Source organism: Chiroxiphia lanceolata, chromosome 1, assembly GCF_009829145.1.
Source record: "Chiroxiphia lanceolata isolate bChiLan1 chromosome 1, bChiLan1.pri, whole genome shotgun sequence".
Classification (NCBI taxonomy): domain Eukaryota; kingdom Metazoa; phylum Chordata; class Aves; order Passeriformes; family Pipridae; genus Chiroxiphia; species Chiroxiphia lanceolata.
In genome coordinates this window covers 155,430,663-155,444,942 of record NC_045637.1, presented here as the reverse complement: position 1 = coordinate 155,444,942, position 14,280 = coordinate 155,430,663, and the positions used below count along the sequence as shown (strand labels likewise).

The window sequence follows — 14,280 nt, the reverse complement described above, 5'->3', positions numbered from 1 at the left end:
GGCCCTGAGGAGGGGACAGGGGGGCAGCAGGAGCTGTGGCACTTGCTGGGTCACCCAGCCCTGGCTGGGGCCTCCCAGGGGGACAGGGACACCCAGCTCGGGGACCAGGGGGTGCCTGGGGAAGGGCCATGGCTTCCCATGGCTGCAGTGAAAAAATTGGGTGAAATGTCCCCAAATCAAAGGTAGGAGGGACCTGGGGACAGGGCACTGACAGGGAACAGGAGAGACGTGGGGATGGGTCAGATATGGAGGACAGAAGTCGGGGTTCAGCCAGTTCATGTGATTTGCAGAGGGGTTTAGGGGTGCAGGGAGGTGGATCCTGGGCACATGCCCCGGGGAGACCTTGGGGGCAGCCCAAGAGCCTCGGGAAAGGCAGGAAAAATGAGAAATGTTGGGAAGTGGAGATGCAGGAAAGGGTTTAAGAAGCACGGGGCTGTGGGTTGGGGTGTTCAGGTGCACCGCGGAGACTCAGGACACGCTCGGCTCCAGGGAGCTCGACACACCAGGGCTGGGGTGTGAATGTGTGTGAGCACACACAGACACACAGACACGTGTCAGCACACACAGACACATGTGAGAGCGTATACAGATACACGTGTGAGCACACACAGATAACACGGGTGTGAGCACACACAGATAACACGGGTGTGAGCACACACAGATAACACAGGTGTGAGCACACACAGACATACACATGTGCATACACTCCCTAGAGCAGCATTCCCTGTCCTTCCCTTCCCTGTCACCCATGGGTGAGGCACCTCCCCGCCCTGGGGGTGTCCACACAGCCCCACCTCAGCCGGTCACACGGGGACATCCAGCAGCCCCCACACCCCCAGCTCCACCATTCCCGCACGTCCCGTGTCCCACCACGATATTCCCCCTTCCCCATCCCGCTGCCTTCCCGGGGTGCAGGACCCCCCCGGTGGGGCAGGAGTGGCCGCAGACCCCGGGGGACCCCGCGGGGTTTGGGGTGGAGGCGCTGCAGCCCAGCACGACTTTATTCCGGATCGCTTCGTCCATACAAAACTACACCCCAAGCACTGTACAGCGGGACGGGGGGCGGGGGGCAGTAAAAATAAGCGGCGGGGGCCGGGGGGACAGAGCGGCAGGCGGGGGGTGGCGCGGGGGGGACACGGGGAGGGGGCTGCTCCCCACCCCGTGCGGCGACATTGTCTGTGGGGGGAGCGCTGGGGGCCGAAGTGTCCGTCCACGGCGGGGGACCGAGGGGTGAGCGACCCCCCTGGGGGTCCCCGCGCGCCCCCCGCCCCGGCCGGGCACCTCGATTTGGTCGGGAGCTGCGTGGCCGGTGCCCGTCCCCGTCCCGGGGGGTGTCAGTCCGCGGCGGGGGGGGACCCCTAATCCCCGGGGGGCATGATCCCGGGCGGGGGCAGCGGGGGCGGCCCCGCCTCGGCCCCGTGGACGCGCTGGTGGTCCTTGAGGGACTCCTTGTAGCGGAAGCTGCGGCCGCAGGCCGGGCACTGGTACGGGCGCTCCCCGGTGTGGATGCGCTGGTGCTTGAGCAGGTTCTGCTTGCGGATGAAGCTCTTGCCGCACTGGGCGCAGGCGAAGGGGCGCTCCCCGGTGTGCAGCCGCTGGTGGTTCTGCAGGTGCTCCTTGCGGCTGTAGCACTTGCCGCACTCGGAGCACTTGTAGGGCCGCTCCCCGCGGTGGATCATCTGGTGCCGCACCAGCCCCGAGTGGCAATTGAAGCTCTTGCCGCACTCGGCGCACGGGTAGGGCCGCTCGGCCGCGTGGCTGCGCTGGTGGATCCGCAGGCTCTTCTTCCCGCTGAAGCTCTTCCCGCACTCGGCGCAGCCGTGCGGACGCTCCTCGGCGGGTCCCGGCGGCGCCGCGGGGACCCCCCCGCTCTCGGCGCCCGGGCCCGGCTCGGCGCCCGGAGCTTTGCCCAGTCTGTGCTGCGCCGGCAGAGCCACGGCCGCTGGCACCGCCGCCTGTCCCTCGGGGGTCCCGAAGCCCGGGCCGGGGAAGAGCAGCTCCCCGGAGCCGCCCGGCAAACCCACCTCCTCGGGGGGCTCGGCGTGGGGGCACCGCTCCTCCGTCTTCACCAGCAGCCCCTCGCCGGCTGCAGGGGATGGAAAACGGGTCAGTGCCTACCAGGGATGGCCCCAAGTCACAGCCCAGCCTGGTGGGCGGCCCCCCACCCCTGCCCCAGCCCCATCCCAGCCCCGTGGTGGGGATCGCTCACCAGGACCAGGACCCGGGGGCAGCATCTCCCTCTCCGGCAGCTCCCAGGGCTCACGGACACAGGGCTCCTCCTCCTGCTTGATCCACGACAAGAAGTCGTGTGCAGTGATCAGGGCGTCTGCGCCTGCAGGGGGGGACGGGATGGGAACAGGGATTCAGCCACGTCCTGCTCCAGGAGGATGGGGAGGGAACAGCTCCAACAGGCAGCAGTGCCAGGGTGGCTCTGCCCAAGGAGGATGGGGAGGGAACAGCTCCAACAGGCAGCAGTGCCAGGGTGGCTCTGCCCAAGGAGGATGGGGAGGGAACAGCTCCAACAGGCAGCAGTGCCAGGGTGGCTCTGCCCCGGGCTCACCTGCACAGGGGTCTGGGGGCATCCCCCGCTCCTCTGGGAACTGCTGCTCCCCCACAAAGGCCACCTCCTGCTTGATCCGGGACAGGATGTCGGAGGTGGAGATCAGCGACTCTGTTCACAAGGAGAGACTTGTCCAGGGCCAGGAGGTGGCCACATGGTGTGACCCACGGCCACCAAGGGTGTGGGACCCCTGGGCTCCAGCTGAGCGGGACTTCCCCGTCCCACAGCAGTTATGGGGCATCCAACACGACCAGGGAGCTGTGGGGATGGGTGACTGTGGGACAGTCCTTGGGGATGGGTGACCCTGAGATGTCCCATGGGGATGGGTGACCCTGAGACAGACCTTGGGGATAAGTGACTGTGGCACAACCCTTGGGAACAGATGACTCTGGTTCAGCCCACTGGGAACAGATGACTCTGGCTCAGCCCATTGGGAACAGGTGACTGTGGCACAGACCACTGGGGATGGGTGACAATGACAGGGCCAATGGGGCTGGGTGACTGTGGGTGACACAGGCTCTGACACAACGTGGTGGTAGTGGGGGACACATGGACCTCCCAGTGATGGATATCCAAGACCCCCAGTACATCAGTCATTGGGATATTCTGGGGTCACTCATGGTAATTCCCAGACAAAGCTGGAAAATTGAGCCCAGGGGAGTCAGGACCACTGGGGAAGGAGGAGAGACATCCCTGGGGTGGGCAGGGTGGGGGGACAGAAAGTGGGGACGGGGTCCTCCTGCCACGTCTCACCTGCGCAGGCGTCCGGCGGCAGCTCCCGCTGCTCCAGCTCCCGCTGCTCGGGAACACAGGGCCCTTCCCCACGCTCGCTGCGGGGCTGAGCCTCGCTCCTGGAGAGGGCACCGTCTGTGGGGACACAGCACTGATGGCACCGGGGCTATGCCTGGCACACCCTCCCCGTCACCCACACTTAGGGGGACACGCAGGGGACACACCGGGCTGCCAGGCCCCGGCACCCCTCCTGGCACAAACCCCGCCTAAATCCCACAGGATCTCCACGTTGGAGGGTCAAGCCCCTGGTTTTTGGGGACAAGGACCCCCTCCAGCTCCCTGGGGTGGCAGGGGCTGCCCTCCATGGCATGGCATGACATGGCATGACATGGCATGACATGGTATGACATGGCATGACATATCACCCTGTTCCCTCCAAAATGGGTGGTCACGGGGACACAGCGAGTGCCACCGCCCACGCTGGGGACCCTCCAGGGACACGCAGCCTGCAAGGAAAGGGGCAAAAGGGAATGTTTACCCAGGGACAGCAAAGCCTCGTAGTTCTCCTTCACCAGGTTGTTGTACAGCTCCTTCTGCCACTCCTCCAGATTCTTCCACTCCTCCGCCGAGAAGTAGACGGCGATGTCAACAAACGTCACCGGCACCTGCGGGGACATGTCCCCACGGCTCAGCAGCGCCTGCTCCCCAGGGAAACTGAGGGTCCCCCCGTCCTGTAGCCTCCCGGGAGCCCTTACCTTGGGGACCTCGCCCCGGGGGCCGGGGGGCAGCCGCAGCACCCAGAAATTCCTGTTCTTCAGCAGGTTCTCCACGTTCTCCAGGCGCCTCTGGAGCAGCCCGTACTCCTGGATGAGGGTGCCCAGCACGGCCCACTTGCTCTCCAGCTGGTTCCCGAACTCCATGGCCGTCTTCTCGCAGTCCAGGAGCTTCTTCTCGGCCGTGCCGGAGCGGCCCTCCAGGCTGAGCAGGCGGGTGGCCAGGAGGTCGATCTTCCTCTCCATGGCCTGCACCGTGGCCACCACGGTCCAGAGCGAGGCCTCTGCCGAGTGCAGCTGTGCCTCCCGCACGTGCGCCCGCTCCGGCAGCAGCGGCGGCTGCAGCGGCATCAGGTGAGGGGCTTCCATGTTCCACTCCTGCACCTGCACCGTGGGGAGGGCACGAGTGGGAGGAGGCCCGTGGTCACTCCGGCAAAGCCCCCGTCCCCCAGTTGTAGGGCTTTCAGCCAGCAGCACCCCCAGAACTGCACCATGTGTGATGCCCACCGGGCTGAGGGGACGGTGAGTGGCAGACCAGGGCAGCCATGGGGTCACTGTCCCTGTGGGACACCAGCCAGGTGACTCCCCACACTGTCATCCCAGGCTCCCATCCCGTGGGAGCCATTCCTGGGCCTGCCCAGGCTGGAACCCCACTGGGGGAGGAGGATGGAGATGGGAGGGCAGGGAGCAGCCAGGGGCAGGTGTGGACCAGGGGTGCCCAGGGATACCTTGGGGACACACAGGGACATGCCAGGACAGAAGTGCCCGGGGCATCCTGGGGGCTGGAGCCTGCATGGAGCATCCCGGGGCACCGTGGGGCATCCCGGGGGCACGGGGCCATCCGGGGCAGAGGTGCCTGGGGACACGCTGGGAACACACGGGCATCCCGGGTCAGCGGTGCCCAGGGCACCCCGGGGGCACCGGGGCCATCGCGGGTCGGGTCCCTGGGGACATCCCGGGGCAGGAGCCTGTACGGAGCATCCCGGGGGCACGTGGAGATCCCGGGTCAGCGATACCCGGAGCATCCCGGGGGCTCACGATCATCCCGGGTCAGGGGTGCTCAGCCACGTCCCGGGGGCACCGGGACCACCCCGGGTCGTGTCCCCGGGGGTCGCGGGGGCCCCGCGCGTCGGGGGGTGCCGGGGGGTCCCGGTCGGGCCGGGCCGGGGGGCGGCGGGAGCGGGGCGGCTCCGCCCGCGGCCGGTGCCCGGTGCCGGTGCCCGCAGCCGGTGTCCGGTGCCCCGGGCCGCGCTTACCTGGGCGGGCGCCCACTCGGCCATGGCCCCGCGGAGCTGGGCCGGGCCCGGCGGCCGCGGCCGGGGCTGGGGCTGGGGCCGGGGCCGGGGCCGGGGCCGGGCGGCGGCGGGGAGAGCACGGAGCGGGGCCGGGGCCGGGCGCGGGGCCGGGGCCGCTGTCGGTGCCTGCGCACGGGCCGGGCCCCGCCGCCCCGCCGAGCAGCCACGGGCAGCCGGGGAATCGCATCCGCCTCCTCCGGGCTGGGCGGCAGCGGGCGGGGAGCGGCGGGAGCGCGGAGCGCGGAGCAGTGCCGCCTACCGGCACCGGGAGCGGCTCCGCCACCGGCATCGGCAGCGGGATCGGCACTGCCACCGCCCGCCGGCACCGGGAGCAGGATCGGCATCGGCACTGCCACCGCCTGCCGCCACCGGGATCGGGATCGGCATCGGCACCGATACCGCCACCACCGACCGGCACCAGGATCTGCTCACCGCTGGGATCGGGACTAGCTCTGCCACCGGGAGCGGCTCCGGGATCAGCTCCAGGATCGGCACCGGTACTGCCATCGCACACTGGGATCAGCTCTGCCGCCGGGATCGGCTCTGCCACTGGCACCGGTACTGCCACCACCATCGCCTACAGCACCAGCATCAGCTCCGGCACTGGCACTGCCAGCAGTACTGGCATGGGCACCCACACCAGCACTGGCAGTGGCTCTGGCACTGGCATCACCACAGCCACCAGTGCTGGCACTGGCACCAGCATCGACGCGGGCACGGGCATCGGCACCAATGTCGGCAGGAGCATCGGTGGCACTGGCACAGGGTTAATACAGATTGAGGTTCAGGTGGGAACACCCAGAAATGAGTCTGGGGGCACTTTGGGGTCTTGGATGGTTTATGACCCTTCTAAGATGTGACCAGCATAGTTGGGCCAGTTGTGCCCCATCAGAAGGGACAGAAACCTTCAGCCCCACCTGGGAATGTCCCCCCTGGCAGGGGAGTGTCACAGCTGAGCCAGCTGTGTGAGGGAGGACATGGGCAGGACAGAAACCATCATCCCACCAGGATCTGCTGCTTTTCAGCCCTTCCCATTCTCTGGCTCAAAAACAGCTCGTTTCTAAACAAAGGTGGGTTTGTGGTGGTCACCCTGGGCTGTCCTTATGTGGATCAGAGGTTTCACCACAGCACATCCAAAAAATCTCCTCCTCCCCTTTGTCTAGGGGAAAACCTGGGCTCAGCAAAGAACCTGCTGCTTTTGTTTGAGTCCTTAACCTTAAACATTCCAGTCTCTCACAGCTGCTCGGGGCTGTTCAGCTTTGGTGATCCCAGAGCCCAGGGTACGGAATCACGTCCCCAAATGCCCCCAGGGATGGGGACTCCACCACAACCCTGGGCAGCCTGTGCCAGGACTGAACAGCTCTTTCCAGGAAGAAATTTTCCCAATATCCAACCTAAAGATCCTTTGGGGCCAAGTGTATTCCCCCAGCCTCCTCCATAACTTAGGGAACTTCACCACAGCACCAGCTCTTTGCTGGGAACAGCTGAGCCCATGGATTTCGCTCCAAGAGAAGCCCACGACAGAGCACATCCCTACAACAGGAAGCAACACACTTTCCCTCTTGGCACTCAACTGGAATAAGCAAAAATGATGAAAACCAGCAGGTTTAGTGCCACAATAGGACCCCCTTCTGTCTGCTCACCCTCTCCCTGCTGCTTTTTCCACTTTCCAAAGGAATGTCACCAACACGTTGCACACACATTAAGAATATATCCATGGGTTTTTTTCCATAATTTCAGGAATCACCTCACAGGAAACACATGGGGTCAATATAAAAATAGAACCCCAAACCAGATTTACTTCAGCAGTTACAGGCAATGGCAGAGCAGCAAAAAGGGGGAAATAATGCCCAGAATTGGTTACTTCAAACATCAATTTGCCGTGGGACAATCCCATTCCCAGGTCTTGGTTTTTCATCCCTGTAAACTCCCAGTGTTTCTCTCTTACTTTGGGTGCCCTCCAGCACGTGCTGTTTGGTGCACCAGGTTTTTTTTTAATGCCACTTTGGGTACAGCCAACGCTGCTCTATCCCAACTCCTGCTCCCAGGAAGGGACATCCCCATGGTTAAAATTGGCTCTAATTACTATCTAAATTTTGTTGCAACAGTCCTGTCATTGATAAAGCTACTGGAAGTACTCCTTAAACTTGGCAGAATGGTGTTGTATTGCTTTCCTTGTTGTAGGAAAGATCATGCCTCGAAGGGACTCGCTGGGACTTTGGAAAGGGCTGCGGACAGGCCAGTCCCCGGGTTTTGGAGCTATCTCAAACCATGACAGGTGGATAGAGCACGACAGGAATTATCCAGCCACTAACTAGAATCGGGTCCTAATCAATGATTATTAGACTGGCACCAAGCAGAAGCCTTTGGAACTCGAATTTGATTAAATTTAGGCGAAGTGCCTTATCCCTGTAATCCACACAGGACAACAAACCACCGCCCCTGGACTGAGGGGGATTTTCAACAACCGAACGGGAAAACCTATCCCAGGAAATCATTTGGCACGTAGACTATGTGAAAATGCGTTCTCCAGTGGTTGGTGAGCTTGGGTTTCTCCAGGAAGCTCTTGCCACACTCCAGGCAGGTGTGTGGCCTGAGCCCCGAGTGGACCCTGCGGTGCCGGAGCAGGTACGTGTGCCGGGCAAAGCTCTTCCCGCACTCCGTGCAGATGAACCACGGCACCTCGGACGCCTTGGGGTGGGCCTGCTGCTGGAAAAGGAACTGTCTGAACCCGTCGAGTTGTCCTCCTGCAGGGAAGCTGCTGCCTCTCCTGTTTCCCGGGGGCTTTGCCTGGTCTGTTGAACTCTGGTGGCTCTCCCGTGTTTCCCCCTTGTCCGAAACGTTCCATCGCTGGTTTTGGGATCCTCCTGAGGGTGATCCACGAACTTGTGTGTTTTCTGCACTCTGCTGCTGGGATCTGATCATGGCACCACCACGGCCTGGAACAAGAACATTCCCGACGTTCCCTTTATCTCATTATCCACAAATCTCCAAAGAACAAAAATTCCCAATTTTTGCATCTGTACGAAACCCCCCAAGTTTCGGGTAAAAAAAAGCAGGGGTGGGCTGGAAACCCCCTCTCTCCAATCCTACCAGGTTCCAGGTGTTGCCAGTTAATTCCCAACGAGCCTCACACCTGTGCTAAGGCTGGCAGGAATCTTCCTTCCCTCCAAACCCTGCTGAGCCTGGACCTGCGCCGCTTCTCCCACCGGGATTTTGCTTTTGGGAACAGGATAATCTGAACAAGCAACAGAAGGAACATGGAAATGATGGTTATTGTCGTTTTCCTCTGACTGTTTTCCTGCATAACTCATTGTCTGACGAGCATCTCTGTTATTCCAGGGAAAACCCAGCCAGGAGGGAACAGCCAATGCAGTTGCTCCGGTGTCTAAAAGGGTGGTGCGATGAAGGTGAGCAGGATTTGTCTTCCAATTTTTACAAAATATTCCAGAAATTACACCCCAAAGGTTGAAAATTAACTGTTGGAAAGTGGCAGGTCTCGGATTCGAGCCTTAACCCCAAATTCAGCCACCTGGTGCTGGATTTGGTGGTTCAGTCCTGTCTTTTGGGGAACAAGGAAAAGCACTTTTAGCTCCTGATTTCATCAGGTTCCTCTATGAATCCATGGAATTACCTGGATGCTGAGGAGCCAGGGAGGGCTCACAGCTTTGAATTTAAAATATCAGTGATTTCAAACATACAGTTGGGCATTTAAAATCGACAAGATTTCTTTATTTCCTGGGCATCATTCTTGTTATTTAACTCTTTCTGCATCAAAACAGTTCATTTCCCTTCAGTGAATCCCAAAGCCAAACATACATCAGGGTTTGGGGATGAGGAAAACACAACTTCACTGTAAATAATGAGTCTTCAGGATTCACGATTTCTGAGTCACTGCAGCTCCTGTATCTAAACCTTTTCCACTCCTCTGTCCTTGTTTTTGCTGGCATGTGCATTCCCAGGGATCCTAAACCCTCTGCCCATCCTTCAGCCTTTAAAAGGAAGTCTGTGTGTGGATCTCACACAGATTCCCAAGTACCTAAAGATTAATCCTCTAAAAATCCAGGGATTTGAGGAGTGACAAGAGCCAGGCCTGACCCAGCCCGTGTCACCCTTTGGAGAGGGAAAACTGACCTTTTCTGAACATGGCTAAAGATCTGTAACCCTCCTTTAGGATTGTCTTGCAAAATTCATTCTGCCAATCCTCCAAAGTCGGCCTCTTAGCACCATTGGGACACTTCCCAGGGACCTAAAAATCAAAATGTTCGACAGTCAGTGCTGTTGGGGAGTCATAAATCCCTAAACCCCCTCTTTTTCCAATGGTTTTTAACAGGTGGTCACCACCCAACTGCTCCCAGCAGTGTCTGTGTGTGTGTAACCAGCTCAATAATGAAAGATTTTATATTAAGAACCTTCTACTGTTATTTCAGAACGAGTGAAGTGCCTTAAAAGCGATGTGGCTCAACCAAAACAATGATTTTTTTCAAACAACTGGGTCAAAAATATCCAGGGTCAGCATCCACACCCAGCTCCCTCAGGGAATGTGGCTCTTCCTTAATAATTCAGTGTTTTAAATAAGCCCAGAGGCAGTTCCACACTGGCTGGAAAAGCCCCTCCCCAATAATAAAATCTTATTATTAGGGAATAATAATATTATCATTAATTAAGCCCTCTAAGGGATATTTCTCCAGGCTGCTTCCAAGGCTTTACACCCCAAACCTTCCTTTAATTTCATTTATTCCCAGTATCAACCCCCCTTACCCTCTGGTGCTCGGGATTCCGGATTCGCTTCCGAGTTTTATTCCTCATCCCATCACAGAAGCCCTGGGGTGTCCCCACGAGCCAGTTCCCATCTTGCCCCAGGATGAATTTGTTGGGAACAGCCTCCTTCAGCAGCCGCCGCCTCCTGCGGATTTTCAGGGGATCCCCCTGGAAGGAGCTCTCCTCGAAGTGAGCCGAGCACAGGCGCTCGTACCTGGAGGGGGTTCCCATGTCCCTGCCCATGTTCTGGATCCACTGCTTCAGGAGAGCCTCGTTTTGCAGAGGGAATCCATGAAAAGTCACGGAGCTGTTCTTGCGGGCGCCGCTCGTGGCGTTCCGGCAGTTCAGGGCCGCGCAATAAACCATCGCCCCGGGAGCAGATCCCGAGAAAGCCACACCAGGAGGAGGGGCTGGGGAGTTCCTGATCAACTTCGGGGTTAAACAGGCCTAAATTCATCTGAAAAGAAACGTGGTTTTGGTGCAGAGGAAGAGCTGAGGTGACCCAGGGGAAACGTGGCGCTGAGTTTCCAGGGACACGGAGCTCCCCATGGAAAGGAGCCAAGGCTGCCCCAGCTGCTCCAGCTCAACAATCTGGAAGGTAAAAACGCTTCAAAGTCACCTTAATGCCCCAGGAATATGCAGATTTACGTTTAAATAACCCCCGTGATGTGCACACAGACATGTGATTCCTTAATTTGTGTATCCAGGGGGGATCCTCCCGTGCTCCAAAAATTATCCACAACTCAGCAAAGGGCTGAGAGACAAGTAATTCCCCCCAAAAAATGAAGGTTTGGAGTGTGCCAAGGGCTCCCCCATCGTGTCAGAGATGAAGAGATGTTTGAACAGGAGCACTGAAACAGGGAGAAAAGCATCCAGGGATTTTGTTGGATCCTGCTCTGAAGAAGAGGGGAGATCCCAAAGTTTGTAGATCAGAAAGGAACAAAGATCAGAGGGTCCAAAAAAAGCTCACAGAGTTTGATCATTAAATTATGCACTCAGCATGGGAATTGGTGGTTTTATCCTTATTTTCTGGTAGTGAGAGAAATAAAAGAGTAAAAGAAAAGTGGAAAGAGAGAGATTCATGACAGGATCGACCTTTGGTCCTGCACTGACACTGACTTCGTGTTTATCTCCATGCACCAGAGCAGGGAAGTGGCCCCAGAAAGGTGCTCCCCATCTCCATGTGCCCCCTTTCTCCAGCCACATCCTGTCCCCATGTGCTTCCATCAGAGTTTGGGACACAGCAGCACATCAACTCCTTGGTGCCCAGGTGTCAGCGGGTCCCCAGCACAGGAAGGGTATGGACATGTTGGAGAGAGTCCAGAGAAGACCACAGAGAGGAGGAGAGGGATGTGGCCCCTCTGCTCTGGAGCCAGGCTGGGAGAGCTGGGGGGGTTCCCCTGGAGAAGAGAAGGCTCCAGGGAGAGCTGAGAGCCCCTTGCAGGGCCTAAAGGGGCTCCAGGAGAGCTGGAGAGGGACTGAGGACAAGGGATGGAGGGACAGGACACAGGGAATGGCTTCCCAGTGCCAGAGGGCAGGGTTAGATGGATATTGGGAAGGAATTCTTGGCTGTGAGGGTGGGGAGGGACTGGAATGGATTTCCCAGAGAAGCTGTGGCTGCCCCTGGATCCCTGGAAGTGTCCAAGGCCAGGTTGGACGGGGCTTGGAGCAACCTGGGCTAGTGGGAGGTGTCCCTGCCCGTGGCAGGGGGTGAGGCTGGATGATCTTTCAGGTCCCTTCCAACCCAAGCCACTCCAATCCAGCCCCGCTTCCACCCCCTGCACGCCCGGCAGTGTCTGTGCCTCTGCCCTCGCCCCACGGCTGTGGGGGGACGCGGGTCCCGGCGCTCCCCTCCCGGTGCCGCGGGGCCAGGAGCCTTGGGGAGGTGCCCACGCACCCCCGGGGCTTTAGAGGGGGAGGCAGGACAGGGCCCCGAACGCCGCGGGACACCCGCTCGCCCTTCGCCGCCATCGCCGCCTTCTTCCTCCTCCTTCTCGGCCGCGCCAAGCCGCGGCAGCCAATCAGCGGCGGCGCCAGGCGGCAATAGCCAATCGGAAGCCAGCCCTCGCCGTTTCCCCCCACGCCATTGGCCCGCCGCCCTCCCGGCTCCGCCCTCCCGCGGCCATGGGGAGGAGGGGAGGGGTAGAGGCGCGCACACCCATTGGCCAGTGCGCGGGGCAGCGGGGGCGCTGATTGGACCAGAAGGGGAGGAGGGCGGGGATTAGGAGCGGCGTCCTCTCGTTGTCATGGCAACGGCGCGGCGGGACCGCGCGGGGCCCCGGAGCATCGGGACCCCTCCCCGAGCCCCGGGGCCTCTCCCAAGGCGGAGGCACATCCCCGCCATCCCCAGCATCGTCGGGAGCGGGATGAGGCCGGAGCCCCGGGACCCCTCCCCGAGCACCGGCGGTGGGACGGGGGATGCGCCGTCCCGGATCCTGGCCAGGGCTGAGAGCCCCCCCGCCTAGAGCGCAGGTGAACCCCCGCCTCTTCCCGAAGATACCCTGAAACCCGGGATCTGGGGAGTGGCAGCCGCCTCAGAGTTCCTCCTCCGGCTTCAGCCTCGCCCCTCCCTTCCCCTCCCGCCGTGGAACCACTCGTGGCATTTAACAATTTTAATTAACCCTCCCCCCCTTAAATTTCCAGCCAACAACAACAACAAAAAACCCATCCTGGGGGTTTCCTGCAGAAACAAGCACGTAAAAAAAGGCCCTTTAAGGAAGTTTCCTTAAAGGAAAAGGGAAGGAGCCCTGACCCCAAACGGCCTCTGCCCCGACTCAGCCGCTGCTGCCCCTCTATTATTCACCGCCAAGGTGACAAATCCAGACTCTTATTATTAAAAGGAATAAATCGTGTCCTTGCAAAAGACTCAATCCCCTAAGAGACCCCGAACAGGAGCAAAACCAGTCTCTGAAGGAGGATGTTTAAGGAGCAGCTGTCAAATCCCGCTCCGAAGAGGAGAGGAGCTCCCAGGGTGTGCAGATACCCGGGGTTCCAAAAGCAACAACGACAAACGCCAGAGGATCCCTAAAGAGCTCCCGAGGTTTGATTAGTAAATCACACACTGGGTAAGAAACTGGGATGAGTTAGTCCCGTATCTTTTAGTAGTAAGAGAAACAAAAGAGTAAAAGAAAGGAGGGGAGAGGGAGAGGTCAGGGAAGATCACCAGTCCCGGTTCCACCGTCGATCCCTGTGCCCAAGGTGTCCAGGGTCCCGGCGGTGCCACCTGGGCGCTGCGGGGGCACCTTTTTACGGGTAAGTTTTCCCCGCCCCAGGATCAGGTTTCCCACTTCCCATGCAAATCAGGCAGCGTGCGCGATCCCGCCTCCCGGACCTTTCTGGAAAAGGGTCGGAGGGGCTTCGGTGGTCCTGATCCCCCTGTGCCGAGCTCCCCGACGGCTCCTACGCCGCCCTCGTGCGGGGTTTGCTGTGTCTCCGGGCCCGGAGGAGGAGGCTGGCCTCGGGAACAGCGCTGCCCTATCTCCCGTGCCCCCCTTCCCAGCCACATCCTGTTCTATCCTGCTCCTTATCAGTGTTTGGGACTCGGCAGCGCCTTAACTCCTTGGAGCCCAGGCTGCTACAGCTGCACAGATCAGAGCAATAATCGTGTTCCCTGAAGAACGGGGTGGAAACTCGGTGATCCCGAAAACCGGGGAAAGACGATGATTCTCCCTGAATCTCCTGGAGCTCTCGGGGTGGAGAACATGAAAACCGATCCCATTCGATCCGATCCTGGCGGTTGATTTGCAAGAGCATCCTGGGCACCGCCGAGGGGAACAATCAAGAGCCCGGGAACTGCCGGCCTTTCCATAACAAAGGGCACAATAGGGGACATTCTGGGACACAGCAGGAGCTGATCATCCCAGATTGTCATCTTAGACTGTGAGGGGATAAAAGCCTGGTCCTTTGTTTGGGGTCCCTCCCCGGAGGCACCAGCTCCAGCTGTTAGTCTGTTGTTGCATCATGACTAAATTATTTTAAGGAATTATTTTAAGGATCCAGGTCTCCCAGACCCACTCTGCTATGGAAAACCTGCTTGGACTGTGTGAGAGGGGTGTGGAGTCAAGCAGGATCCATGGACTCCCTGGAGCTTGTCCCAGCTCAGGTGGTGGGAATGTGACTTCCAGAGTGGCTCCTGGACGATCAGACAGGGAAGTTTCCT

The 14,280-nt window shown here is 59.9% G+C and overlaps 2 protein-coding genes across 3 annotated transcripts in view; both read right to left on the bottom strand.

Moving 5' to 3' along the window:
• Positions 1 to 5,372, bottom strand: part of LOC116788735 — a 34,097-nt gene extending 28,725 nt beyond the window's left edge. Inside the window, exons 1-7 of the mRNA XM_032691832.1 lie at positions 5,322 to 5,372; positions 4,048 to 4,449; positions 3,831 to 3,957; positions 3,314 to 3,427; positions 2,561 to 2,671; positions 2,210 to 2,332; positions 1,364 to 2,086 (exon numbers count right to left, since the gene is read on the bottom strand). Of these exons, the coding sequence (XP_032547723.1) occupies positions 1,364 to 2,086; positions 2,210 to 2,332; positions 2,561 to 2,671; positions 3,314 to 3,427; positions 3,831 to 3,957; positions 4,048 to 4,449; positions 5,322 to 5,345 (1,624 nt within the window). The 5' untranslated portion in view covers positions 5,346 to 5,372. The remainder of the gene's footprint in view (positions 1 to 1,363; positions 2,087 to 2,209; positions 2,333 to 2,560; positions 2,672 to 3,313; positions 3,428 to 3,830; positions 3,958 to 4,047; positions 4,450 to 5,321) is intronic.
• A 2,267-nt stretch (positions 5,373 to 7,639) lies between these two features.
• LOC116786322 (zinc finger protein 786-like) lies at positions 7,640 to 13,794 on the bottom strand. 2 transcript variants are annotated; one of them, XM_032686831.1, is made up of 5 exons: positions 13,285 to 13,626; positions 10,122 to 10,712; positions 9,495 to 9,609; positions 8,497 to 8,598; positions 7,640 to 8,299 (listed from the first exon to the last, which is right to left on the bottom strand). In XM_032686831.1, exons 2-5 carry the CDS (start codon positions 10,485 to 10,487, stop codon positions 7,842 to 7,844), a joined length of 1,041 nt encoding a protein of 346 aa, XP_032542722.1. In that variant the 5' UTR covers positions 10,488 to 10,712; positions 13,285 to 13,626; the 3' UTR covers positions 7,640 to 7,841. The 2 variants fall into 2 exon arrangements, with proteins under 2 accessions (XP_032542722.1, XP_032542730.1); XM_032686839.1 differs by lacking the exon at positions 8,497 to 8,598 and having other exon boundaries at positions 7,646 to 8,299; positions 13,285 to 13,794.
• Between the last annotated feature and the right edge of the window lie 486 nt (positions 13,795 to 14,280).

Bases quoted from the DNA above. Each gene is read 5' to 3' on its own strand.
- LOC116786322 (XM_032686831.1), bottom strand. From the start codon at position 10,487: ATGGTTTATTGCGCGGCCCTGAACTGCCGGAACGCCACGAGCGGCGCC. The intron at 9,610-10,121 runs GTAAGGGGGGTT...TTTGATTTTTAG, and splicing joins GGAATCCCGAGCACCAGAGG to GTCCCTGGGAAGTGTCCCAA. The intron at 8,599-9,494 runs GTCAGTTTTCCC...TTGCTTGTTCAG, and splicing joins TTTAGCCATGTTCAGAAAAG to ATTATCCTGTTCCCAAAAGC.